This window comes from Pocillopora verrucosa, chromosome 14, assembly GCF_036669915.1.
Source record: "Pocillopora verrucosa isolate sample1 chromosome 14, ASM3666991v2, whole genome shotgun sequence".
NCBI lineage: Eukaryota > Metazoa > Cnidaria > Anthozoa > Scleractinia > Pocilloporidae > Pocillopora > Pocillopora verrucosa.
The window spans coordinates 11,059,812-11,086,651 of NC_089325.1; the positions used below are offsets into that span (position 1 = coordinate 11,059,812).

The 26,840-nt window shown below is 37.5% G+C and overlaps 3 protein-coding genes and 1 pseudogene across 5 annotated transcripts in view; all 4 read right to left on the reverse strand.

The window, feature by feature from the left end:
* Positions 1 to 1,546: 1,546 nt before the first annotated feature.
* Positions 1,547 to 10,636, reverse strand: LOC131789692 (V-type proton ATPase subunit S1). Its single transcript, XM_059106854.2, has 10 exons — positions 10,509 to 10,636; positions 9,452 to 9,575; positions 8,826 to 9,039; positions 7,601 to 7,688; positions 7,028 to 7,056; positions 6,844 to 6,929; positions 5,358 to 5,641; positions 4,418 to 4,468; positions 3,890 to 4,094; positions 1,547 to 3,194 (listed from the first exon to the last, which is right to left on the reverse strand). Exons 1-10 carry the CDS (start codon positions 10,616 to 10,618, stop codon positions 2,988 to 2,990), a joined length of 1,398 nt encoding a protein of 465 aa, XP_058962837.2. The 5' UTR covers positions 10,619 to 10,636; the 3' UTR covers positions 1,547 to 2,987.
* A 710-nt stretch (positions 10,637 to 11,346) lies between these two features.
* LOC131789723 (trichohyalin-like) lies at positions 11,347 to 13,576 on the reverse strand. Its single transcript, XM_059106896.2, has one exon. The coding sequence runs from the start codon at positions 13,457 to 13,459 to the stop codon at positions 11,414 to 11,416; it is 2,046 nt and encodes a 681-aa protein (XP_058962879.2). The 5' UTR covers positions 13,460 to 13,576; the 3' UTR covers positions 11,347 to 11,413.
* A 3,517-nt stretch (positions 13,577 to 17,093) lies between these two features.
* LOC131789738 (uncharacterized) lies at positions 17,094 to 19,554 on the reverse strand (annotated as a pseudogene).
* Positions 19,555 to 20,169: 615 nt separating this feature from the next.
* Positions 20,170 to 26,840, reverse strand: part of LOC131789730 (synapsin-2) — a 51,253-nt gene continuing 44,582 nt past the window's right edge. The window contains exons 6-12 of one of the 3 annotated variants that reach the window (XM_059106905.2): positions 26,303 to 26,365; positions 25,557 to 25,699; positions 24,944 to 25,018; positions 24,265 to 24,370; positions 23,604 to 23,745; positions 22,870 to 22,893; positions 20,170 to 21,500 (exon numbers count right to left, since the gene is read on the reverse strand). In XM_059106905.2, the coding sequence (XP_058962888.2) occupies positions 21,397 to 21,500; positions 22,870 to 22,893; positions 23,604 to 23,745; positions 24,265 to 24,370; positions 24,944 to 25,018; positions 25,557 to 25,699; positions 26,303 to 26,365 (657 nt within the window). In that variant the 3' untranslated portion in view covers positions 20,170 to 21,396. Of the gene's footprint in view, positions 21,501 to 22,859; positions 22,894 to 23,603; positions 23,746 to 24,264; positions 24,371 to 24,943; positions 25,019 to 25,556; positions 25,700 to 26,302; positions 26,366 to 26,840 lie in introns of all 3 variants that reach the window. The other 2 variants (XM_059106907.2, XM_059106906.2) reach the window with 2 other exon arrangements.

A 26,840-nucleotide genomic window follows, 5' to 3' on the forward strand; every position in this document is an offset into this window, starting at 1 on the left:
AAAGATACTGGACTCTACTGATTGTTAGCCTCGATATGAAGACACCACCTGATATGAGCCCACGGTTTAATTATCCGCCCCATTCCCACTCATTACGACATTCATCTCAAGAACCTTAGTAAGAGTACTCTATTGGAAGAAGGACTGAGGTTAGAAACAGCTAGCCTGCAGAACAGGCGCAATTTTTGGCGTTTTTGAGGCGAACGGAGGCAAGTGCAAGGCAAGCATGAAGTCCAAGTCACTCACAAGGGAGGAGCAAAAAGAAATATATTTAAGGAATTCTGTGTCCTAAAGCAAAGGAGCATAGTCAAATAGTTCTGGAAACTGACGAGATAAATTCATAATGGGGAGAAAATTTAAAAATAGGTTGTGTAGGGTAGTCTGAATCAGCAAGAGGAGGTATCCAATGACAGTGGTCAAAATCCACATTTTGTCTGCAATCCACCTGAATATGGCCGTAGAGGTCACTGGGACATAAGCCAGATTAATGCTGGACCATGCTGGAATTCCACTTAAATCCCAAATAGGCTGTGGATATATAAAAGGAGACACTCATGAAACCCAGTTAGACACAATACAAATTGGTTTTATCCAACAATCTGTTTCCGGTACTCATGTTATTTCCAGGTGCCGTCGACCCTTTGACCCAGAAGAGTACCTAGCATCTGATACCTCCTTCCAATGTGGACTGCAATGTTAGCCAAGAATGACACATTAAGGTCATGAGAATAAAGTAAATGATCACTCAGTAAAGAAGTTCTTAACCCTTTAACTCCCAAGATCTGGTTGTCAATTTTCCCCTCTAACTGCTACACATTTCCTTGTAAATAAGTTACAAGAATTTGGTGTTAGATCGAGATAACAACTCCTACCTAATAAGTTTGAGTATTCTCATGACCTGTTTGCAAGATAATGTTTAGATATTACAGGGAGAAGTTACATGTTAATCACTCTTGGGAGTTAAAGGGTTAATTGTTAAAAAAATTCTCCTCATCAACACTTTAGGAAAAATATAGAGAATGGTATGTAGAATATGCATGCTGATGTTAGGGTATAAAAGGGTTAACTGGATTGGTCCATGGGAGCTTAAACCAATTTAAATACTATAAATTTTCTACGATGTGAAAGAGCAATAATAATGGAAAAAATGACACCTGAGCAATACTTAGCTTGGTCATATGACAAGAAACTTTTGGAGGGCTTTTCATTTACGTGTTGTTGGACAAATCCAACCTAATCACAAATGAGATTGGAACTAGTTACTGCACTTTTCATTTAAGTGATGTAGGATCAAACCAAACTGATCACCACTGCAACTAGAACTGGTTATTTTGGAAAAAAAAATTATAGGAAGCCAAAGAGAGCTGTCACAATTTGTATAGTTTTGCATCTATTTGATGGTGAGGATGCCACAAGTTTTCAGAACCAATTTCAGGGTAGAGAAAAGGAAAAAAAGAACAATCAGTGCAATCCCACATAAAAGTCAACACTAAATTTAAAAAAATTTCTCTCATTCTACACAGAGATGGTAAGAAACAAACCAAAACACTGCAATAGTCCTTTTATTTTTTATCCTCATTTCATGCAATCATCATAGGAAAGTTAGATACAATGCTGATTTGAAAAGCACAACTACATGGACAAAACTGATAGAAACTCATCAAGCAAATAGCTCACTTGAATTAACACATTCACTTTAAATTTATATTTAGCATGAATGCTTATGTTGATAAGTCATTGATTGTAAATTAAGAGCTAGAAATATCCAAATATAATTACTCAGTAATCCAGATTACCACAAGGGAGAAAACATTTTTTGTAATACAAAACATTAATTCAAAATATAATGCAAACTTCTCAAGCTACCTGTTTGAAAACTTTTGATTAAATTATTTTTGTCATAGATCCTTACGATGACCTTTTAACCAATTACTAATGTGACCAAAAAACTATCAGTCACCAAAAGTCATGAATAAAGGAACTTTTAAAACAATATTCCTCATCGCTACTGTTATTTGACATGACAAACAAATTTCCACTATTTGGAAAGCAAAATATTGGCAGATGAAATATTTTTCCCACAAAAAGCTTCTCACCATCTCCCATCATTGCACATTGTTAATTGAATAATTGAATTAATCATTAATGTCTCAGTTACTTTATTTAACATTTGCCAAAATTATGACAAAAAGTAAAATTCTGAGCCACTCAAGAATATTTCAGCCTTAGCCTGGGTCATGTACACAGACCTTCCACAGCCAAGCAGTTAAGGTAGGACCTGGGTACAAGATAACCTTAAACCTTCCCATTCCATGATCTGATGGACACTTCATAATGATATTTTGGGGGGGGGGAAGGTTGAGAAAATTTTGTCAAGGAGGAAGGGGGGAGGGGTGGGGGTCAATACTTTGATTAGGAAAAGACAACTTAATTAATTTTTCAGGCTAGGGCCTAAATAAGCTGAGAAATATTTCAAGATAACTTAATTTTAAATACTTATATTAACTTGAGTAGTAATATGTGATCATGTCATTTTGGTTTCAGACAAGTACCTACTGTAGTTAAAAAAAACAAAACCCATGTCTGATGGGGTGGGGGGTTTTGTGTTTTGCCCCCCTAGACTGACCCCCCCCCCTGATCTGCCAAGAGATTGCCGCAAACACTTAGCATGATTCATGTTCATGATCATGATTGTTTAAACATTTCTCTCTTCCCACTTGCCCAAGTTATTAAAAAAAAGAACTTGACTGCACAATGCAAGACTCACAATTAAGAAGTGACCAGAACATTTCCACAAGACTCAACTAGAAATGCAGCACCTCAAAAATTTAAATTTAATAATTGAAAATGTAGTACCTAAAGTTGAAAATTTTGTTCAACCAACAAAAGTCTGTCAAATAATTCATCACACTATTATCAAGAGGGAACAGTAAACTGCATTTCAAACTATCAGCTGATCTAATCCACGTCAATGACTTCAATTTTGTCTAACCAGTTGCAACGTGGATGGTAGGACCTTTGGGATCATCAAATCGGTCCATTGTAGTCAAGCTGAACATGACAAGCACTGCGATAAAGAGGATGATCAGAAGAACACCCGTCGTGATCAGCCCCATAAGAATAGGGATGTTGAAGAACCCTGTACAATCGTAGGCATAGGAAAAGGTGCCGTTCTTAACATTAATTGGCTGAACCTGTAGGGAATGAAACAAAATGTTTGGTTGACAGATAGGTTCACATTTACTGGAAAAATACATGGTAACTTGGATTTTTACAAGGTGGCTCTTTGTGCACCACCAAGTGTTGATTTCATTGTATGAGGAAAACTGGAGAGCTCATTCATTTATTAACAACAAAACCAACTCCATTTATATTTCTGTGTTTAATCATCATTTTTCTTCCAGAAGTGATAGTAGACTACCTTCCTTTAGCAGTGCAGAATGAAAACAAAGCACATCAATTGAAAGCCCATCAACACCTGATCATTTTTTTAAGGCTTCTTTATAGCAATTGTTAACATTGAATTAAAGCAAATCAAGTGGTGACAAAAGTCAAATTCATTTTAACAACGTAAAGGATGTCACCTTAAAAGAACAAATTCTCACAACTAACAGAGAAAAAAAAGGAACATCAGCTGTCTGGAAGTGATTCAGGAATCAAAGAGTTCACAGATGACAGTAAAACCCTGTTAATACATGTAAATGCCATGAAAGTAAGGGGGCACCTGGATTGACAATGTTCATAAAAAAATGATCCTTCATGGATGGTGTTTAAATTCCATTGGGCAAAAAAAGTGGTCATACTGCATTAGGTAGGTGGTAATATTGCACAGTGCATGGCTATCCATAATTGGACTGTTTTTTAAGCTAGAACAAGTCATCAATCTTACCTGAAAGTTTTTGAAGCTGATTAGGGTCTTGTTGTGTTTCATTGTCACACTGACACAACTGTATGAATATTCACTAGGAGCTGTCAATACTCCACTTGAATTGAATGTGAAGGTTCCCTTAATTTCTTGACCACTTAATGTACCATCAATTTTTAAGGTTGCATCAGTGCATTTCCATTCAGATGCATTTGTAGTAAAGGTAAAGCTTAGAACAAAGAAACACATGAAACAAGTGTTAGAGGTTCAATGTACTACAAATACACTCTGCTGACCATTTCACCACCAGGAATGACTAACAATTACATTCTCCCAACAATTCATTCAACTAAACTGTCAAACAGATAGTGCTTGTAAATAAAAATTGTGTAATACATCAAATAGGAGGTAGTGTTTGAATTCAGAATAAAATTCTCAAGATACTTAACATCAGAAAATAGGAGACAATTATCTTTAAACGTTAAGAATTGATTCCTCTCATCCCCAGGAATGATTTCAAATCTCAAGAACGAGTATTTATGTTCTTCTTACCTCAGATCTAATGTTTTAACTCCTTTAATACCTTTGAAAATGATTGTGATACTGTTAACAGAAAGAAAAACACTTTTTGTCACTATAAAAAATTTACTTAACTGCCCACAAACAAGCAACACAGCAACACAAAAATACCGTAAGTTGCAAATGGCTTACAGACAAACTGAACTATTCAAAGGTAATTTGATATTATCAACTGAGTTAATAGCATAAATTGGCCACCATAAAGAGCTTTTTAAAGCTGACATTTAGAGTGTTAGCCCTTCATCAGAGCAAAGAGCACTGACCAAGGGCTAACACCTGAAATGTTACCTTTAAAGCTCTTTATAGTGGCCAATTTATGCTATTAACTCAGTTGATGATATTAAATTACCTTCTTAAACTCTCCAACCAATGCAGTACCACAGTTTCTTAAAAAACTTACCCCCTTTATTCATTTGAACTATGTGACAACTGCAAAGAGTTTACTTGCATCAAAAAAGACTATGCAAAGGGCAAAGGATTTCAAAACACTCCACCAGAAAAAACTCCACCACCTCTGAACAATCCTCTTAGGACTAGTACATGTAACTGTAACTACACTATCAAATTACACAGTGAAATAACTATATCATTAAAAAATTTTGGCTAAAAGGACCATTATAACATAGCTAGTAAATTTGTGTAATCAAATTCAATTGCACGAGCATGCTTCATATTCCTATTGTACACACTCATGACGTCAGCAAACAAATCCCTTGAGAAAAAAATTTTCCATCAGGTTGAAAATGTTATAAAACAATTGGTTCATACGTCAGCATGCGTTCATCAAGATATGAAGCACGTGGAAAGTTTGGAGAGCATGAAAGATGCATAAGAGTTGTTCGTGGCGTAGCCGAGAGCAACTCTAGCTTCCAATTGTTAATTAATAGACACAAAAGTTTATAACGCATCATACCTATCACTTGTATTAGCCGCAGTACAATCCTTTTGAACATCAAAAGTTAAGTCCTCTGTAGCATTGCTGAAAACGTTGTGAGTGGTGCGATTCACCAATATTTCAAATCCTTTGAAGTACAATAAAATGCAACCAGCATCAGCAAAAAGACTCCCATTTATAAGTTTATTCTTTCCGGCTGCTTCAGGTACACTTCCCAAATCTTCCACCTCCAAAGCTCGTCGGAATCTGTCGTGTGATTCCTGTTGCCACTGTTTCTCTAATAAAAGTCTTTCATGAATAACCTTGAAAGAAACAAAATCATTACAATGTTGACCCATTGATGTTGCTGTTTAATTTAAAAGTGTTTTTAGAGCATTTTCAAATGAATAGCAAATTCAAAGTAATCCCCAATTACTTTGGTTTTGCTTCACTTCACTCTATAATTGGTCTAAAAAAGTTAATCTTATACCAATCCCAAGGTGTTGGCTAAACTTTTCCTATACTTTAGGCAGTCTGGTAGGTTTTACTTTGAATTTTTGTAAGCTACCAAAGATATTTCCCTTTCTTCTAATTGCCAGTTGTTATTAACTTTAGTTTTGGTTTAACATCACTCAATCAAAAAGCGCTATAATTGTTTCAAACCAGTGTCATTTCTAGTTGACTCTGTTCTATCTGTGTCTTGTGTCAGTCCCTTTGGGAAAATAAGATAAGGGTTTATCTTAAGATCTCTCAACCCTTTAGCTCCCAGGAGTGATTAACATGTAACTTCTCCCTATAATTTCCAAACATTTTCTAGCAAAACAGGAGATGAGAATATTCAAACTTATCAGGTAGAAGTCATCAACCTGATTGAACACCAAACTCTTGCCACTAATTTGCAGGGAAATGTATAGCAGCCATAAAGGAGAATTAACAACGATATCTTGAAAGTTAAAGGATGTAGATTACTGAATTCTGTGAAAGACCTGTAATAATTGGATTGAGATGTACCTCTACAACCACAAAGAGTTGAAATTATTACATTCCCTTCATTTTTATTGTTTGGCTGCTCACTAGGAACTTTGTAAAACTTATTTACCTATAGAAATTTTGGTCATGACAAACCACAAACATTTGTTTGGACTACAAAAGACAAAAAGCCGCAGCCAGTTTGTACATTGCATTAAAAAAATTTTTTAGCATATTCGTGTTGCTTCTCTTGAGTGGATTAAAAGGCACCCTCTTGGACTGGCTGATCACAGGCCTCAATTTCATGCAAGAGCCTTGAATCCTGTTGGCTTATTGAAGTCCCACAGGCTGACTTGCTTAGGTCTGGATGCCATGGGAAGATTTGTAGTTAAAGAGTGACCACTTGATCAAAGCAAAATGCGTTAATACAAATAAGAACTGTGGGCAAAACCTTGTTTCAACAATGGATTTTGTTACCCCATGACAAATATCCGTTCCTAAGATCGATTGAACACACTTAAATTGTCGACTGTTATTACTAGTTATTTAGTCTTACCTCATTTGGAGAACCTGCAGTCATAACACATGTATATGGCAAATCTGTGGATGACATCTGACCACTAATGGCCCCAATCAGCTTATCTGAAAAAAGAAAAGGCAGAAAAGTTCTCAAACTTAACATCTAACAGTTACACTTCACCAAAAAGTGAAAATGTAAAGAAATACATGTATTGACTTACCATTCTGTATAAACATCTTTGCAGGTTCACTGGGGATGAGAGAAAAACATGACATGTTGAACAGATATCTACAGTGAGTATGTAATGATAAATGTATGCATGTGGATGTACAATAACTGTTTTTAATCTCAAATGTACTCCAAATATATCCAAATGTGTAATAATTGTAAATTGCAATGATGATAACAATGTTTGACCCCTTGGAGCAACTTGCATCAAATTTCTCCTCATAAATATCACCCCTGAGTAAAGGAAATGATCACCAACTAAAGAAGCCCTTGATTGTTAGACAAATTCTCCTAGTTAGCACTTCAAGAAATGCATGGAGAACAGTAAGGAGAATAAACATACTGATGTTAGAGTGTAAAGGGTTAAGTAAATAACTAAATAACTTCAGAGAAAAGTGAACAATTTATTAGATGTAGTTACCAAAGGTATAGCAGTTTTTTTTTTTTTTTTTAGACAGATTGATAAATTGTATAAAATCTTCATAAAGCAAGTTGTCTTAGAAGATGAACTGGGGAACAGTAAAGTGCAAGGGAAAGGGGGAAAGTTTAAATAAGATAGACAAACCTTGAAGATGTTGGCATCAAATGAAAGATGAAAACATTGGTCTTTTCCTTATCCAGTGAAAATTCTGTAATATCAAACTTTCCTGTTTCTGTTTGAGAGATAAGAGGTCAAGGAACCATCAGAGAACTCATTAATAGAATAGATCAACCTTTTAACCCTTTAACTCCCAGGATCTGATCCTTAATTCTCCCCTCTATCTGCTACACATTTACTCATAAATTAGTTAGGAGAATTTAGCATTAGATCAAGTTAACAACTTCTACCTGATAAGTTTCAGTATTCTCATCACCTGTTTGCTGGATAGTGTAAGGATGTTATAGGGAGAAGTTTCAAGTTGATCACTTCTGGGAGTTAAAGGGTTAAATGCAAACTGTATCATCCACACCATACAAGGACAAAGACTACAGACAGATATCCATCACATTAGAAGGAGATTGGTTCAAAGCCCAAATTCCTTTACCTTCTTCTTTCCATGAATGACCAAGACAAATTTTTTTCCTTAGACTACAGATCGATGTTCATTAACTTGCAATGAGAATGGTTCAAAGCCTAACTTACTTTATCCTTTCTTTCCATGAATGACCAAGACAAAATTTTTTCCTTACAATTAATATCAATACAATATCTAGCAGACAAATGATGATAAGAAAGAAAATGTCAAGTAGGAGATTATTAGTTGATCCAATACCAAATTCTCTGACTTGACATAATAAGAGTTGTATGGCAGACAGTAAGGAGAATTACTACACATAGAGTAAAAAGGTTAAATTCAAGTTACCATTTCCCCACCACCATAACTGCCAGAAATAAAATTAAAATTGCCAGAAAAATAGGGAACAGCTAGTTCATAACCTGAATATTTTTTTTCAACATTTAATTGCTTTAAAAAAATATCTGACCCAATTAAACTCAACAAAAAAAGCAATTAAGAAAAAGTTAAAGCTTTCTAAATTACAGCTAAACACAAGTTATCAAATCACCAACCTTAGCTGCAAATTTAGCCCACAAAACTTTTCAATGCCCCATGGCAACCAAAATGGTTGCAGCTCAGATGTAAACACACCCTCTTCATTTGTTTTTCATTTAATAAGTCAAATACCCACTCAATGCTATACCATGACAATTTATATCTAACCATTGGTAAGGCAGCACATGACAAAAAGGTTGGAAATGGGAGAAAATAAATTAAAACATGGGCAGACACATTCCAACCCATTAACTTTACCTTCTGGATTTAACTCCTTCACCAAACCACTTGCCATTTTTCTGATCAGGTGAAGCAACTCATCATTATTCCCACTTGATGAGGAAAGATCTACTGATGGTAAGACAGCTGATGAGTTGGCAGCTTCCATGGCAACTTTAAGGTTGTAAAATGCTGTGCCTTGGTTTCCAGTGCTGTACGCATCACCATAGTGACTAAGATCATCTATACTCAACTGAAAAAATATAAAGAAATTATTTGTATGAGAATTATGCATATACATACATACATACATATGGTTGTATCTACACCCATTTTCAAAAACATTGTAAAAAATATATGAAATATATGCACCTTTGTTTTCTCATCAAAAAGTCTCTTTCTGATGAGAAAACAAAAGATATTTATATTTCATGTATATTTTCAAATTGCAACATTTTTGAAAATGGGTGTATGTGTATATACCGCTTAACAATTTAACAACATATGTTTAACAATATAATTAGTTTAACAATTAAGAGCGTTTCCAGTTGGTGATCATTTCCTATACTCTCAAGACCATAATGTTTGACTCAAGGGGGATAACAAAGGGAGAAATCGAATGCTAGTCAGTCTTAGAGGTTAAAAAAGCCTAATGATCCACTTACCCTATCCTGTAGAAAGACACAAATGATTTGCGGGGTGTTGAATAGTTTCTTGAGATATTTATCTTGAAAATCACTTTGCTTTACTGTGTGCCCTGCCAGTACAGGTGAAGAACTAATAACCCCTCTGTTGGCAAGATAACAAAGACACATAATTTGCAACTGCTTTGAGACCATTCAACTTTAAAAAAAGCACTCTAGGCTGACATCATTTTGAATACTGTGGCAAGTGGAAAGAACTCAATAAGTTAAATAATTAGAAGCAAATAATTAGCTCAATAATTAGAAGCAAAAGTTGCTGATTTTACAACCTGTCTTCTTGCAGTCAAGCATCAAACTGTTACATTTTGACTATTTCAGTGCTGTTAATAATGTAAAGTTTAAGTAAGACAACAATTTGTGTACAAAGCTTTCAAATCTTTTTCTTTTAATAAGCTTTTCAACCAAAACATAAATTCATGCGGCCATATCTCATTTTTATGGTTACCAAATCTCAAATTTGAAAAAGTTGGGTTGCAAGGCCTACATAACCAGTATAGCTCTACGTGCATATAGGCTACCGTAAGAAGGTTCTTAATGATGCAAGATTTATCCAACACTTATGTAATTGCAAACGATGTAGAAAGTTACAAAGTGAACTTGCCTGTCTCAAGAGACTGATTCAGAGAGCTCTCAATTTGATTCTGTTAATATTTTTTAATTTCCTAAATGCACTTGTTCGCTAAAATTTCTTACCACAAATTAATCATGTATTTAATTTACAGGAAAACACTCATAAATACAATCTACATTCTAAATTGAGTTTTGTCTCATCAATCTTAAACAAGACAAAGAAATGACTCAGTAAAGTTTCCTCATATCAAATCCAACTCAAAAGTCATAGCATACATCTCAAATTTCCCAAACGATTTCGTTTTGATCCAAACACATGTCTATTCTGCCAAAATTTGTCAAGTTTGAGTTTCAATTTTCCAAATTATAGAAATTCGATCGAAAAGCCCCTTTTGAAAATTGAATGGATACGGTGCAATCGGTAAATAATGTTCTTTCGATTCCTTACCTATCTTTAGACCATATAAAAACGGGAACTGGTAAGGAAGAATCAGCACATAAACATCCTAAAAACGAAATAAAAACACTCCACAGCCAGAGGGACGACGAAGCCGCCATCTTGCCTGTCTCATTGAAGGCACGTGATCTTATTAGCTCATCGCGCTTCCGCTGACCAATATTTCAGTTTTTTTTTCTATTTTTTATTTCCAATTTTGGGGTTCGGGGGGGGGGGGGGTTGGTGGTGAAAAAATTATTGATTAATGTGTACAGAAGAGGCTTTCTGCGGAAATAAGCTATTCTCATACGTACCTTTCGGCTGTATTCAATCGGTGACGTCCACTTACGTTAGCGCAATTCTCAATTCGAAATTGTTTAAGTAAAACGACATTATGGAGCACAACAAGTGGGTTAAGTATCTATTGCGCATTTGCAGGGCTGAATCAATGTCAGTATCAGAGAAACTGTGCAAATACCCCTCTCCTAGCTTTACATCAACCCTAACTTATTATCAGTTGACTGTTATTGGATATTGGATTAGGGGAGGAGTAGGTGAACATTTGCTCAGATAGTGATATTGGTCCGCAGGACTTCAAGTCCGTGTTTAGAGCTGAAAAGCGAGTTGAGTTAACGGCTTCTCCTTTGCACTCCATATCTAGTAACTGTGGAGTAACAATTTCGGCCGGGATCCCTTTGGAAATTTAAAGGCTATAAAAGTTTAAAAATGTGAGGACGCCAGACAAAAGACAAAGACAAGAAAGGAAAAAAAGACAACGAAATCCGGAAAAACATATTATTTAAGAAATTTATTTAAAAGAAAAAAAAGGAACCGCAAGCATCTGATCTGAAAAATGTATTTTCTTCCCATAAAAGAGAGCTCCAAACATTCATTAACAACGTACCGAGCCTGACATGTCAATAAGGCGTAAAAATGTGGCGTACTCGGGCATTCGGATCGCAAATGCGTTCCAAATTCATCGCTTGCCAAAGCAACCGCGACGCTTCCCGCCTTAAAATGGCGGCTTCGCCAGCAGCTTTTTCTCGATATTTCATTTCTGCTTCTATGTCCTCTGCAGCCATAAATGCGTCAGATAAATCAAACGCATTCTCTTCTTGAGACCTCTTTTGTTCTAATTCCTGATAATAACGCAATTTTACCGATAAAGGCTGTTCTCCTGAAGGAGGTTCGTTTGGACTAGACTGCAAATTTTGTGAAAATGGATTTCGCCCTTGTCCTCGTTTTCCAGGCGGCAGCATGTAGTCGAACCTTGCACTGTGATTCTGACTCACAGCTTCAGTGCTACGAATTCCTTCCATTTTTTCCGGTTTTTCTTGACGGTGTTTATTCGTTGGCGGATCTTTGAATTCCATTGACTTGAGAGGTTTTGCTTCCCCGCTCCGCGGCTCGGATGCAGTTGAAACGCGTTTCTGTCGCATGGGGCGCCTCTGCTTTCTTCTAAACGCGTCAGTGCGCGTCAGACTTGAAGCTGATTCTGAACGCATTAAAGAGTTTCCTTTAGCGTTCTTTTTCTTTAACGAGTTTATGCCTGAGGTCGAAGGAATGGCTTCTTTAGCTAATTCAGGAATGTAGTATTCCTCGGAATCTGTTTCACTTGCTGACCCCATGTTGTAAAACGAATCACCACGAGTCTTGAAGTCTTTATCATTTTCGTTTCTCATTGGTACATCAGGTGTTGCTACTTTACGCTCAACTTCATTTTCAGAAAATTTTTCCCCTTGCGACAGCTTTTTCCACAGATCTGCGGCTAAATCGGCCAATTTACGTTCTCTTCTCGTCTTTTCGGGATCGCTGAGGCGAAAATTCTGGCTTTTTGTTTTCCCTTCTGCCTGCTGAGGAAGTTTTTCGGACACTTTTCGCTGAAGTAGTCTTTCGACTTTCGTCTCATTTACTGACTCTATTCGCTCGTGGATTTCTTCGTCTCTTTGAGAAGCTACTCTAGGGGGAACATTAGGTAGTTTTCGATTTTGTTCAAGTTGCATACCTCTAAGCTGTTCAATTGATAATTGCATGTCTAAATCACCTCTGGAACTTATCCTTCTCTCCGAGTTGTACTTTTCATTTCGATAGTGAATGCCGGGCGATATTTTCCACCTTTCACTTTCCTCTGTTGACATGGTGCGTGCAACCGAAGCATTGCTGCGTAAAATGCTCAACTCTTGTTCCAGTTTGGCTCTCTCTTCCAGAGCGCACGATAGGCGCATGGAATATTCGTCCAGCTTTCTATTTTCTTGCTCGACAGAGTTACATAAACTGTCCATGGAAAATACCCTGTCAGCCTTATTTAATCTAGGCCTTTCTCGATAAGGTACTTCTTGATACTCGTTTTCAATTCTATCCATCGGTGGATTTTGGTGGAACACTTCGTCTTTAGGTCTTTCTTGATTAGTCATTTCCTGATGTCCATTTTCAACACTAGTCATTGGTAGGTTTTGGTAAAACATCTCGTCTTCCACACTAGTATCGACTTCATAAGAAGGCAGCTGGCTGGAACTTGAAACTCGGCGAAGCCGCATCGAGTTGAAACAAGCTCTTCGTCTTAAATCTTCATCAGCGCTTGAACGCCGCCGAGTGGAGCCTCTTTCTTTCTGTGCGGCAGCGCTTTCATGAGAGGGTTTTGTGGTATCATCCAGCACTGATATTCTTCCCGTATCGCTATGTCGCCGTTTATCTTGCGTTGTCAACTTTCGTGCTTTGCTTTCGCTTGATGCCCGATGAACTTGAATCTTATGTTTGGTACTTGTGTCTGTTTGTTCAGTATCGGCTTCGAAACCTTTGTTTTCCAAGCCCAAATTTTTGCCAGACTCTTTTTTCTTGCTGCTTTTTTTGCTTTTGTGTTTCGGAAGAGGCAGACCGTTATCTGTTCCTTCGGATTTATAGCCTGACTCTAAACTGCTCGTGAACTTCCCAGCGTCTTCAAATAGATTTTCTGTCGATGACATTGTGAATATCACAGTGAAACAAAACTTTCCTTCATCACTTCGTGCAACGGCTGAAAAACAGGAGCTGGTTTTCAAAAAATAATTTTTTTTCTTGAAGAATTATCTCATAAATCATTTAAAAACATAAAACTACGGCTCACTTTTGCAAAAACGTGCGGTTAAACCATTTACCGGTACCTGCTGTCTTTATCGACATCAGCTATTTGGTATTTCACTGTTTAATGTGTATATGCCAAGATTGTGTATACGTCACAAGTTATAATCTGTGATATCAAAGCAAATCAGCCAGTTTAATCAACATATCTTTTTCAGAGAGCCATTTTAGTGCCAGCGAGTCACGACGCAAGACTCTTTCATTGCGCGCCAAAACCATATTGTTCGAGAAATGATAAATCTAAAAATAAGATTTTAAGGAAAATTCAGATGTTTTTTTAACCACCTGCTAACCTGAGCTAATAAGGCCTGTCAGGCGATTAAAATTAAAACTCTACTGTAGTTTGTCTTTGTATTTTAATAGAAAAAGTGTAACTATCGTTTCGAAAGCTGGGATTATTGAGCAGTTTCATGCTCAAATTACTTTCCTTTACATGAAAATCCTCTTTAGGTACAGGTTGAATTTGGCCATGAAAATCGACGAGCACACCCGAATGAAAGGAAGGAGAAATGGAAAAGGGGAGAAATTTCAGTTTATGGGTAACTGGAGATAGCCACGACAGAAACTATGAAAAACTACTGACAATGGTAATCTCTTCCTCAGAAAGATATGCCTCCTCTATTTAAATGAAAAACTATGGGACGCGGGCGAACGAGGCGAACTGGGGACTGAGTCAAAAGGAGGCGGTCGCCTTTTCACTCCTTTCCCATCATCCTTCAGTTATGATGGGAAATGCTGGTCATCATGAACGAAGGGATGCTGGGATATGACCAGGATGAACGAAAGAATACCATGTAAGGGCGACGCTTGATTTTAAGTTTGGACGCGAGCCAGAAAAAAAAGACTGGGCCAAGATCATAGAGTAGAGGCTTGCGTTTAACTTTCTCAGTAAATGAAGTAGAAAGTTACATATATAAACGTATAAACGTATTGGACTTGTCCTGTTCGTCTTTTCTTTCTATTAAAAAAGTTCCTGACAGTTTTTGTTTCGAGTCGTGCAATAGGATTTATTGAAAACAGCATTTAATGTTATTTCCCTTAAATTACCCAATGATTTCCGACAATACTAGATCCAGTCTACTCTCGTTCAAAGATATCAAATGCATGTGCTTCACTGTTGCGCTTTTCGCTCGTTCATCAAAGTACGTAAAATTTTGAGGTGTGACTGAATGCTACATATAAAACAAAACTGGAAGGATTTCTGTAACATGTAATTATGTTACAAACCACTCAACTCAATGAGTTCAATTGAATAAAAGGAGAGGAAAGGGCCACTAAGTCAGGCTTTAGTTCCTTCTTAATCCGATCAATTTATCTCTGTCGTTCCCCCTGTCATTTTAAATGGATACGCACAGCATCCATGTGACTCAAAGGGTGGATTTCTGTTGATCCTCTATTGAAAATATTCACACCCTGAAAATGCAATACATAAGAAAACCTCAATCAGGATCAAAATTGTTGTACAATCGATGGACGATTGCGAATTAAATTTGTTTTTTCACTATGCTTTTTAATTACTCCAACAAAAAACATGAGATTAAAAAGGACATTAGTAACATAACGATAAATTTGCAAATGAAACTCATCTTAGGCCATATTCTGTCTGGAAAGCTAGAGGCTTTTTTTAAAGAAATAACACCAATTCATCGGGCCAATTAATTTAAGTATTTCTTCACACCTAACGTTGGCTATGATTGGCGTCCTTTGTTGTAAATCTACGTTTCCACCGGCCAAGTCTGACAGGTGCATGTCTTGTTTACAGTTTTGGAAATTATTCCCAACATAGCCAAATAACTCTAAGCTGTTTTATTTTTGTTCTCCTTTAGCAAATTTTTACCAACCGTGATAAAACTTTGGACGCTTTAGTAAGTGCATGTGATTCCACGAAGAGAAATCATTTAAATCCATCGTCGATTTGAACTTCACCAGTTGTAAGTTTACGTCTAGTACGGTCGCTATGGTGTCAGTGATTCTCTATTTTCTTAAACGCCAAGATATCGAGATCAACGTAAACTGACATTTTCACCTGGTTGGTAATCAGTTGTTGAAAGCTCCGAGAGCTCACGGTACCTAACAGGGGCTTTGTAACGGCACGAAAAGGTGAGGAGATTAAATAACAACTTCTGTGAGCAACGCACTGAAATATTCAGTGCATCATGACCGACCAGGAACTTGAACTAGATGACACTCAACTCAAGCTTCCACATTTGATATCCCGAGAATCTGAATGCGATCGGCGTTTTGATACTTATAAGGAGGAGGAGATGGTGAACAGATCTGAAGACACCAGTAAACTGAAGGCATTACCTGAACTCGACTTTGGTGTGAAGAAATATGCGAAGGTGGTTACATTTGAAGATGAAAAAAAAGTAAGAGAAAATCCTGAAGTTGCAGATTTGGCAGTTTTTAAGTTACCAAAACTTCATCTCTCCGCAGGATCAAATACAGGTCTTCAAACCGGAGAAGAAATTGAAGAAAATCCTCATTTGAATAAAGACGAATTTTACACTTCAGACATTAGAGGAGACACAGAGAACCACCATCCCAAAACAGATGAAGCTAAAAATTTAAATGAAAGTTTTCCGCGATTGCTGAAAAACTACGAATTCCAACGGGATCTTAGATATACGCAGTGCTCGCAAAAACTCTCACGCATGAAGTATTCCTATTTTCAAAGGTTCCCTTCGCCTCCGCCTTTAAATAAGAGAGAGAGATTGAAAATGGAATTGGAAAAGATGAAACCGAAAAAAAAGGAAAAAGCCCTCGAGCCGGGGAGCCTGAGAACGAGGGAGGAATACACCAAGATTTTTATATCACTGAAAAAGGTTCAGAAGATGTTTGTGGAAAAGCATCACCTCTCGTGTCGCCCTTTAGCTAATTCTCCGTTTTTTATGGATTGATTGACAGAATGCAGAAATCTCATGTGCAGCCGAGTAAAAATTTACCATTAAATAGAAGAGGGATGCTCCGTCCAGCTACCGTTCAGCAAACACAGCGGTAAAACGTCGGGCATGCGCGAGGGATCAACGTTAACTGCCCGCGCCAATTTCCCGCGGAAAAATTTCAAAGGAAACAACAGCTTTCTCGCAAATTAAGCGATAGATGATTGAAATGTTTACAGATATCTATAAAAGGAAGCAAAAGTAGGTAGTAGGTAGAAGGATAATTCGATACTTTTCAAACAGAAAGCTGATCTAAGTATGGGTATCTTGTTGATTTACCATTCTGTTTAGAGCTTTACCTGAAAAGACCAAAAAGGTTTTACACTTCTAAAACACCGTACCTTACTGGCTTGAGTAGTTGTTTGTTATTCGTGTGAGAAAACTTGGTTCTGACAGGCGTGATAGCCCTGAAAGCTTTCTAGAAAGCCCACATTATGGATGTTACAAAATCCGCACATGCGCAGATGTTTGATCGCTGTGTTCGTTTCAGTGTGAAGCATGCTGACTGAGGATAAACTATCACATGCTGAGCTTTGTGAATTTATTGAAATAAAGTTTTAATAAAAGTTTACTTGTCGCTCTGAAGGCGTCTATTATTTGAAAACTTAAAATATATAAATTAAAAAAGATTTTGATCATTTGTTCCTAGTAATTAACATGTACAAGTTTCCAGACTAAATATAGATGAAAAACAGGAAACATAGGTGGCACCTATGTGTAAACAATCGAGATCCTGTAAATTGTTCGTTCCCTTGACAACCTACGGTGCAAATCGTGGCCTTTTTTCCTAGACAAATGCACTTAGTTTCCTCATTTTAATTTTGTTTTACGCTTGGGATGTGAATGGCGATGCTTAAACGCTTTCATTTTCCTTTGAATCTCAAGTTCCTGTTGATTCATTAGCTCTCGATTTTTATTTTCTGGTGATCGACACGGCTTCAAGGGCGATCCCGGACGCTCAATTGATGGCTCTGTTAGCGAAGGAAAGTAGGAGAATTTTGGTCGAGCAGTATGTTGCAATGAAAGTCCAAAAGAAGAGAGTTTTCGCTTGTCCGTAGACTCGCTCAATTGCCTAGATATTATCCTCGTTTCTCTGATCTGCTTTAACATAGCTTCTTCTCTCAAGAGTCGATCGATTCTGAGCACCTCGTTGGTAAGTTTATTCAAGAAACCACGAGGAATCTCAAAGCTCTCCCGTAAACCTAACGCAGCACTCCAACTTTCCACTGGCCGAGCGTTTCCGGCTGGCTTTAAAGATAGCGGGGGTAAATGAAAATGGGTTCCTCGCTTTTTGTCTGTCCTTGTTTTGATCGCTTTGCCTCGTCCACTCTTACATATGTCGTTTTTTTGAGAAGTTTTGTTTGATGATGAATCTTTCCTCGCGGTTGTTTTAGACGATTCGTTCATGTCCTCAGAAAATTCTATTCGTCGATTCAAGTCCTCTACGTCGGCGCGGATTTCTGCGCTATGTCTGTGCTTTTCTTTATTACATATTGATGGCAGGAAGGGTTGTTCCTTGTTGGCAGAAGTTGAACACAAAGCCATCCCTCTTTCTGACGAAAATCCGGTCTGATAGCTTGCTGTTCAAAGTACGTTTTAATCCTCTGTGAAGAGAAAACACATACCGACAAGTCTTGGTTTACTGTAAGTTAAGTGTCGTAGCAACTCCAACTTTAATTTCTGGCGTATTCTTAGTGTGCTTAACATATGTCACATAGTTTTTACGCGAAAATAATATATGGCAGTTTATGAAACGAACGCAGCAGTCTGCAATTTAACTCCGCGCTCGAATTCATTGCCTTCAGTAGAATTTTATATTTTGCGAGCTTTACATGCCGCTTTTTTCGTTTCGTGTGACTATAAACATGTCAAACTACAATGAAATAAATTAGTTCAACCATTACCTCCTGTAGTTTCACCTGCCTCTGACGTTCTAAATCTATAGTTAAGTTCAGTATTCGAATTCAAGTTGTTTACGTTCAGTTTGATCGACTGACAATATTTTTATCAGTTTTAAACTTGAAGACCCAAACACGAACTGCTATCACAGGCTTAAGTCCGCCCTAACATTTCCACACCACCGAACAATTGATTTGTAAATTGGTCGCCTGAAAGCACCGCCTTTTTATAATCCATTTGCATTAAAGAAAGGATAATTCTATCGTCATGAAAAATTCATGAAAGTAATGACAGATTTCACCAAACTAAACCAGTTGAATGTTTTGTTAGATTAAGTCTTCAGCCAGTTTTCTCTTTCATTTGCAAAATGCTTAACCCTAACCATAATATTTACTCTTCGTGAAACATCTTTTCTAATGAAAGCCAGCCATAAAAGTCTTAATAAAAACAAACGATTTATGTTACGAAAACAAAACGTTTATTCAATGCGGAAAAAAAGCCCTTCAAAGTTCTTTGCATATTGCATTTCAAACAGACTGGTGAATTTTGAAGTAAGACATGTATCATCTTCCTAAAAGGGTTAACGATAAAGTTAAATTTCCTCCAGACACACAGTCCTTCAATACGTGACCATTTTTAATTTGAGTGAAGAAAGCATTTCAATAACTTGCAACGTAAGTCTGTTAATTAAAAACAGAGATCGCCAGTTTATAATTCTATTGTTGATAGACGATTCTAGCCTAGACATTTTTAATTCGTAATAGAAAACAATGGCCTGCGTTTTCAAGCCATTATTGAAGAAAACAGGACTGTTAATAACTACATCTATTTGCCTTCATCTAAGCTACATCACCGGCGAAATTGTCAGTCATACATAAAACCCCTAAATAAATTAAACCCCGAGGCGGTCGTAAGCTGGTGTTGACAAACACCAAAAGGGAAAACCATGGAGATGCGAGTTGTCGTACCTCATATATTCACATTTCCCAGAGGACTTGACAGTGGATGGAAAAACTGAGTCTTCTAGTCTATGTTTGGTACCTGTAAATGCTCTTTTTAACAGCACTCATCCACAAATTTTTCATCAAAAATTAATGACGTATAATGATATCCTCTTAAACATTTGTCACGAGATTTCCATTCAGATTCCTCTTCGCTGTCTATCACCAGAAGAGCTGAATCGAAATGCGCTGCTGAAAGATGACATTTCGTTATATATTTTACGGGCTGACTATTGATCCTCGTGTTACAGTGAATATGTGAAGACTAACAAAAGTTTGTATCTAGTTATGATCACACCATTCCAAAGAGTAATTCAAGCTTTTTCCGGCATGAAACATTTAATAAAGGGTTAGGTTTTTCAAATTTTGTAAAGTGACATTTTTCGTCAACAGATTGTCAAAATTCTCGGAGGACGCCAATTCACTTGAATACAATCACTAAACATCTTATCAGTACCTCGAATCTGATCAGTAAGTTCCATTATTCATCTGCATTTGCGGAAACTTTCATCACCCTGTTTTTGTGCAAACTTTGTTGATTGTTTATTTCGGAATCATCTTAGTTTTCAGGCATCCGCGTTCTCAGGCTAAGGAACCCGTCCTCTCTCGCGGGAAGAGGAGAGGAGAACCTGGGAACGAGGTTGGGTTTTCAGGGTTATCAAGCAATTAGTGGATGAGGTTCAGCATGATATCTGCAAACACTACACATGCAGCACGGGAATATGCAATTTATTGACTTATTGAGTCGTTTGAAATGAATATATTTATTTCAAACTCCCATCAAACCTACGAACTGACTTGTCCTAGCATTATGAGTTATTGAATTATATAAATAACAAGAATAAAAATCCTAAAGGTCAAATAAATTTATAAAAATTATACATTATTCAAATTTCGATTCGTATGCCTAGCAACTTTCGATACATTTTATTTTTACAATAGTGTCCTCAACAAGATATCATCACTATGAATAAACGTTCTAGAAATAATTACAGTCAAATTCAGCGAAAAGGAATTTTCACTTTCTCTCAGACTAAGAGCTAAAAAGAGGAGAAAAGTTTCAATCGAGTTTCATTAAAACAATTACCAAAATGATCACGACGGCCGGTCAGGACTAATGAAAATATTACGACGGCCAATCAGGACTAATGAAAATATCACAAGGAGCCAATCAGAAGTAAGACCCCACCTAAAGCGCGGGAAAACGCGGATGACCAAGCATCAATGGTTTAGTTTTTGAGTCTGATTGATTGGAAAAGTGGCGCGAGTAGTCGGGACTAACCACGAAGCAAAGTAAAGCAAAAACTAAGCAATCCTGGATTTTTATCCAAAGCCAATAGAAATCTTTGTTATGAGAATAGGACTGAGTGGATACAATTTAGCAATTAACCTTACGAGTGAATTCAAATTGGCCGAGCTCGAGCGCTCCGCTAATTTAAAATCATTACGAGCTCTATTATATGTGTACTGTTCAAAAGAAATGAGCCGATTGAAATTTTTTGAAATCACTAATTTCTAACTGGATTTGCTGTTTTTCAAATTTAGGCAATTCTATTAATTTCCTTGTAGCTCTTTAAAAAAGTGATGTGATCTTGTCAATAAGTGTTAGATTGTTTAGTAAATTGCCAAGATAGCCATACGTCCTGACCAGAAAGTTTCATCCACTTCTGTTTTAAAGCTGAAGCGGAAAAGTCTGCTTTGTTAGACGCATTCTATTATTTTGATTGGTTAGCATTGATTGTTAGTTAAATCCGATTGGCCGTGCACACTCAGCTACTACGTTAGGAATTCATCACGCATTGGCCAGTGGCACCATCGTTAGGAACATTTATAACAGCCTAACAATCCGAGTTGAACAACCGATGTGCCGGTATACATAAATTGAGTTAAGTAAAACTCTTTACACACATAGCTGCGGCTAAATTCAAACAATAAATAATCCTAATCAATAAAACCACTGAACAGTCCATTTTTCTTTTTTTCCGTCTTTGTTGCCCCTTCTGAAACTGTCGGCGCGCCGGGACCCCCGATAACTTTAAAAGCACCTGCAACAGAAAAAAATTTCACTAAAAAAAATCTATTCATTCCCAAACAAAAAGTAAAACAACCCCTGAGATTAACACCTGTTTTTCTTGTTTTTACTCGATTCTGGGCCGAAATACACCACGGTAATTATTACACCTATATTCCAAAAGTTATTTTAATTTTTAAGACTAATCATCATAGCCAGATTGCGTTCCAATTGTGTAGCATCGAGAGGGGACTGAATCGACAGAGAAAGTGACGTCGTAGTCTCCTCTTCAAATTTGGGTTGTGCGAGCCGAACTGAATTATTATTTGAAACAGCTTGTACTGAACAAGCTTGCTTCATAGATAAAAAAAAAAAAAGCTTCTCTCTCTTTTTTTTTAAGTCCGCTACTCTTTATCTTGGTCGAGCTTTCTCTTCTGGTATACAATAATCTTGTAACGGTAAACAGTTCTAACGATGAAACGTTGCTAAAATGATCAGACGTACTTGAAGTAGAGGGGCAATATTTTAAATGATGCAATTTCGCCAAAATTATAGGAATTGAATGAAAACAAGGACAACGTTTTTTACTTGTCCAGGACTTTTTAGGGGAAAAAAATTGTCCTTGCGAGGTGCGTCGACATTCTTAGTGCATCAAATGAAAAAAATCATTTGGTTTTGTGGTCTTAGAGGTTTACGCATGCATGTACAATGCCAAAAGAAAAAAGCTCAACAATCATAAGAAATGTAACATTTCCATGATGTATTAGCTCGTTCATCAAACTAAAACCTCCTAAAAGTAAGTGAAGCAGTCAGGGAAGTGAACAAGAAGTGAATGATAGTGATGTTAGCATAGGAAGGGAGGAGAAACAAAAGAATAACAGTCGATTGCTTGTGAATCATCCATTCAGTTCTAACAGAATCAAGACAACCGAAGATTAATGGAAAGCTCTACCGCTCGAACAAATTGCCTTTTAATTGAACAAAGAGTTGGGTAAAGTCAATTCTCTTTCTCTGTAAAATAAAGGAAATTAACATAACAGCATAACAAAAGTCGAAAAAATAAAACATGTCAGTCATATTGGTGCTTTTGAGTCCCACTCAGCGACACGTTGGACTATGTGACGTCACATAAACTAACGATCTCGTTCATAAGGATTCCAAAGGGACAACATAGTTTAGCTACATTGGCAAGCGTATGACATGACTTCCAAAATAACGGTGCTGTTAAAACTCGCCAGCTATGAGTATATATCTGATTCCATATTTCCATCAACCAACTTTACATTTAAAAAACTCTTTAGTTCAACAATCAGTTAAAATGGCAATTTTTCCCGCAGCGCAGATGTTTTGAAAGAGAAATAGAACAGATTTAGTGAAAGGAAAAGATTCTCACCGCTACTTACAGGTACCGTCACTTGCCCGTTCGCCTGAGAGCCAGGAAGTAAAAGGAAGAGAGAAAAGAAGGAATGCAAAAGCAAAAATGTTAGATAAACAAATTACTTCGCTCTACATAAGAAAAGAAAAGATGAGAATTGCACCCCAAGTAAATATTAATGATAAATCACTTCACAAAAAGGGTCACGTCATTCCAGAGGAAAATAAACAAAGGAGAAAGAAGCAAGAATTAACATGTAGAAGAAATTTCAAGTAAAAGTTCGTCATTACTCTCAGACACATCTTGAGACACAACAAGAAAACCGCTAGCAAACTGAGAGGTCAACTTCTTTTTAAGAATCCTTACCAATTTTTAAACTAGATGTATTATGCTTTGAGTGATGGGCATAGCATTCGCACTTGAAAAAAATTTTTTCATGCCTTGCACGCTAAAGGAGTTTTCTCACGCTTCCCTACGGCCTACACGATTTCCTTCCACTTGTTCGAGACTTCGTGTCTGCTACATGTCGTGATTTGCAGTGGTTACGTGCTGTCCCGCGTTGAACACAGCTTGTTGATACTTTCCCGCTCTTAGCACGGGTTATGTGACTTTCACCTTTTAACATATGCTGCACGTTTCCTGCCCTTGTATTTTTTCCTCTTCTTAGATTTAGATTAGATTTTCCGCGGTTGGGGGTGTGACCAGTCGACTTTGCTATTAATTAAAGTTGTACGCTAATTAAAAGACAAGATGTAAAAGCACCTGTAAGCGCGGCGCCCGTGGCGGTACTGGGTTCTAGAGTAGGTGGATACTCTTTCTCCATTCGCGCGATCACCAGGTCAGCGATCCTCCTCTGGTCTTCATCTTGTGTGTCACTGAAGAGTCGCATGGCGGTGTCATTCACCTTACAGAAAATTTCAATAGAGTGAGAATCGAGTGCAGTGTGTTCAATACGTAGCACATTAGATTATCCTGGTTTCTGTAACATGAAGGATGTTTATAAAAACTCGATTTCATCGCGGTTATTCATAGTAGTTTTTTAATGAACTTCTGTGCTGCATCAGCGGGCAAGTGAAGCACTTAGTTAGATATCAACAGCAAACTGGGTCCATTTCTTTCTGCATCATTACTTACCACTGCTGATTCTAGCGGTAAGATGCAGGATGTGTTTTATATTCGTACCTTATAATGGCCCAGCTAGCTGCAGACTCTCTGTTGCTCTATGGCAGAGCATCGGAACGCAGAACCAAAGATCTAAGCTTCGATTTATCATGGGGACTTATAATTTTTATGTCTTGTGCTCGTGACAAGACGAAGAAAATAACCACAAGAGCTGACAACCCGATTCTCCTCGACAGAAACACACTTACAAACCACAATCCATAGAGCTCGAAACGTCAGCTTTTCAAATTTCTCAAGTTACCTCGATGATGTAGTCCTTGTTGTCCTTTCCTACAATAACCTCCACACACATAATGTCCAGGCCACCTCCAAACAGCTGACTACATTCGTCAACCCACTTCTTATACCTGCAGCAAAAAGATGAAAATTAAGAAAACTTTTGTAGAAAAACCTTGCGAGCAACAGTACATGTTGTTGCGTTTAGAAACGTCTGAAAGAGGAAAATCTTTCAGACAAAGACTGAGGCGCAAAACGAGTTTACTCCGGTACACGCCCCTGCCCTGAATCGAAAGTATATCCACAAAATTTCTTTCTAGTCATCGGGCACGAATATGATGATTGCCAACGACGTCCGAGCGTGTTACGAAAATCTCCAAGGTCATCCCGAAGAGTTTTGACCTGACCTCGTCTCCAGTGCTCTCCCCATTAAAATCGAGAGTTTTTGGGAGAAAACAGGATCATTTAAAAAACTTCTTTCTTCTCCAAATGTAGGGCCTTTTCCTAGTTTTCACAAATGTTAAATAGGTTCATCAGTCCAGGCTTAAATCGCGCTACTTTTCTCGTAGGAGTCAGAAAATGACCAGCGAGCGTGAGCTGGGGTGATTTTTTGAGCGGCAGGAAAAAGAATCACGCTCGAAGGGCGAAGGATAGCAACACTACCCAAGAAAGCAAGATTGACCTAAGGTCATTACAAATGATACCTGTCGGTGATAGCTATTTCCTCAAGGACAGCGGACCCTGTGTTGGTCTTCCAATTGTCCGAAATGGATGTTCGTCTTTAGGCAGAATATAAAATAAACACGAGTTAACTGCTGATCTGTGGTGATATAGTGTCGGTAACATTCTGTTAGCGTTACATAATGTACTATTTGTACTCTCAAGTTCAATTTCAGTTACCAATGAAACCTGTCGTTTAAAGCAACGGCAATCAGCACAGGTGATACTGATTTTTTTTCCCTCAAATCCAATGTTCGTCATGCATTTCCTTTCTTCACACCCGGTGCTAGTATTTTCACCTTAGTGCACAAAGGTACAATTTTTACGGTTTCACGTTTGCCCTAACATAACGCAACGCAAAACAAAACCTACATTAATCTCGTTCCCAGGACTCACGGCTTCTCTGGTGGCAAAGACTTGGTAACGCAGACAGCGAAAACGGCGCGCAGTTTTGGCGGGAAACATTCAGCTGGTCCGAATACCGTTGAATTTGACAAATACTCCGCACTTCTTTACGCTCCAGTACAAAACAAATATCATTGTCAAACTTGAAATAGCTGAAATAAAGAAGCTAAACAACAAACCAAAAAGACTTACTTAAAAGCTCGGTAGTGGGTACCAATTTTCTGAATTCTAACGTCGCATTTGCCTGCAATAAAAGGTTCAGTTGTGGCGTACGTATCCGTCAAGGCTACAATACTCGCGATATCCTGGAAGCTGCGGTGGTTGTGAACACAAACCTAAACAGGAATATGATGAACTCAGCTGGTTTCATCATAAGATGAGCGAAAAAGTCCGGCCATATCGGACAATATTTATGTCGTATCCACAGCCTGGGGTTTGTATCTCATTGGTGGCAAAACGGAAGGTACGTGGGGACAGGGGTGGGGGGAAAGAGCAGACTACTGTATAGGAGTCTGGGGTCTACTGAGGTAGCGTTAATCAGCGTTACAAACTCTCGAATGGTTAGCTGAGCCATAGTGTTTGATTTTTTTATTTCGGTAACGGTTGGAAAAAAGGTGTTAACCATCTCCACCTCTTCCTTTCTTTCGCCAGTGACCATTCCATAACTTCCAAATATTTATTATTCAATCAAAACAATCTAAAACGAACAAATAAAAAAATATTGGGAAATTTTTGGAGGCGTCATAATCTGGAAAGGATCTGTCACTCGTAGGACTGGTGCCCACAGATTTAAGGATTTGTCTGGCAGACAGACAGTCTAGCAGACTGGTGGTACGTGGTTAAATGACTGATTGCGAAATACATGATGATGAAAAATTGTCTAGTTTGTCTAAGTTTGATGAATTATGACAACACTTTTAAGAAAAAACCTTCCTTACCTTGCCATATCCACCATTCGCATGGCCAACCTTCACCACGACGGGAAATTTCGGAGTTATTAACTGCAAGCAGAAGGAAAAACGTCGAAAAACAGTTTTATCAATCTTTAACCAATAAATAGTCACTATTTAGTCACTATTTTTAGTCTGTAAAAATTAATCAATATTGCAAATCTCCCAACTAAATTAACAACACACCAAACGAATATTAGGGAGTGAAAAAAAAGCAGTGAAAAAATTTTTAACGCTGATGATATGTTAATATGAAAGTAAAACTATAAGTTTATAATTTTTTGATGGATCATCCATCATGCTACAACACTTTCCGCACTTAACTCGCCACTGACCACTGATCCGATGGTGCTAATTTAAGAGTGCTAACGTAAGCCCTCTTATCTGCCGACGCCTAGCTTCGCTTTTGGTCATTTTATCCCAAGCTCAGCTCCTTAGCTTATCTTCACCTCAATATCCATCGATCTGCCTTTTTCCCGTGTGAATTTTTATTTTTTTTTAAGGTTTTAAGCTAATTTCAGATATT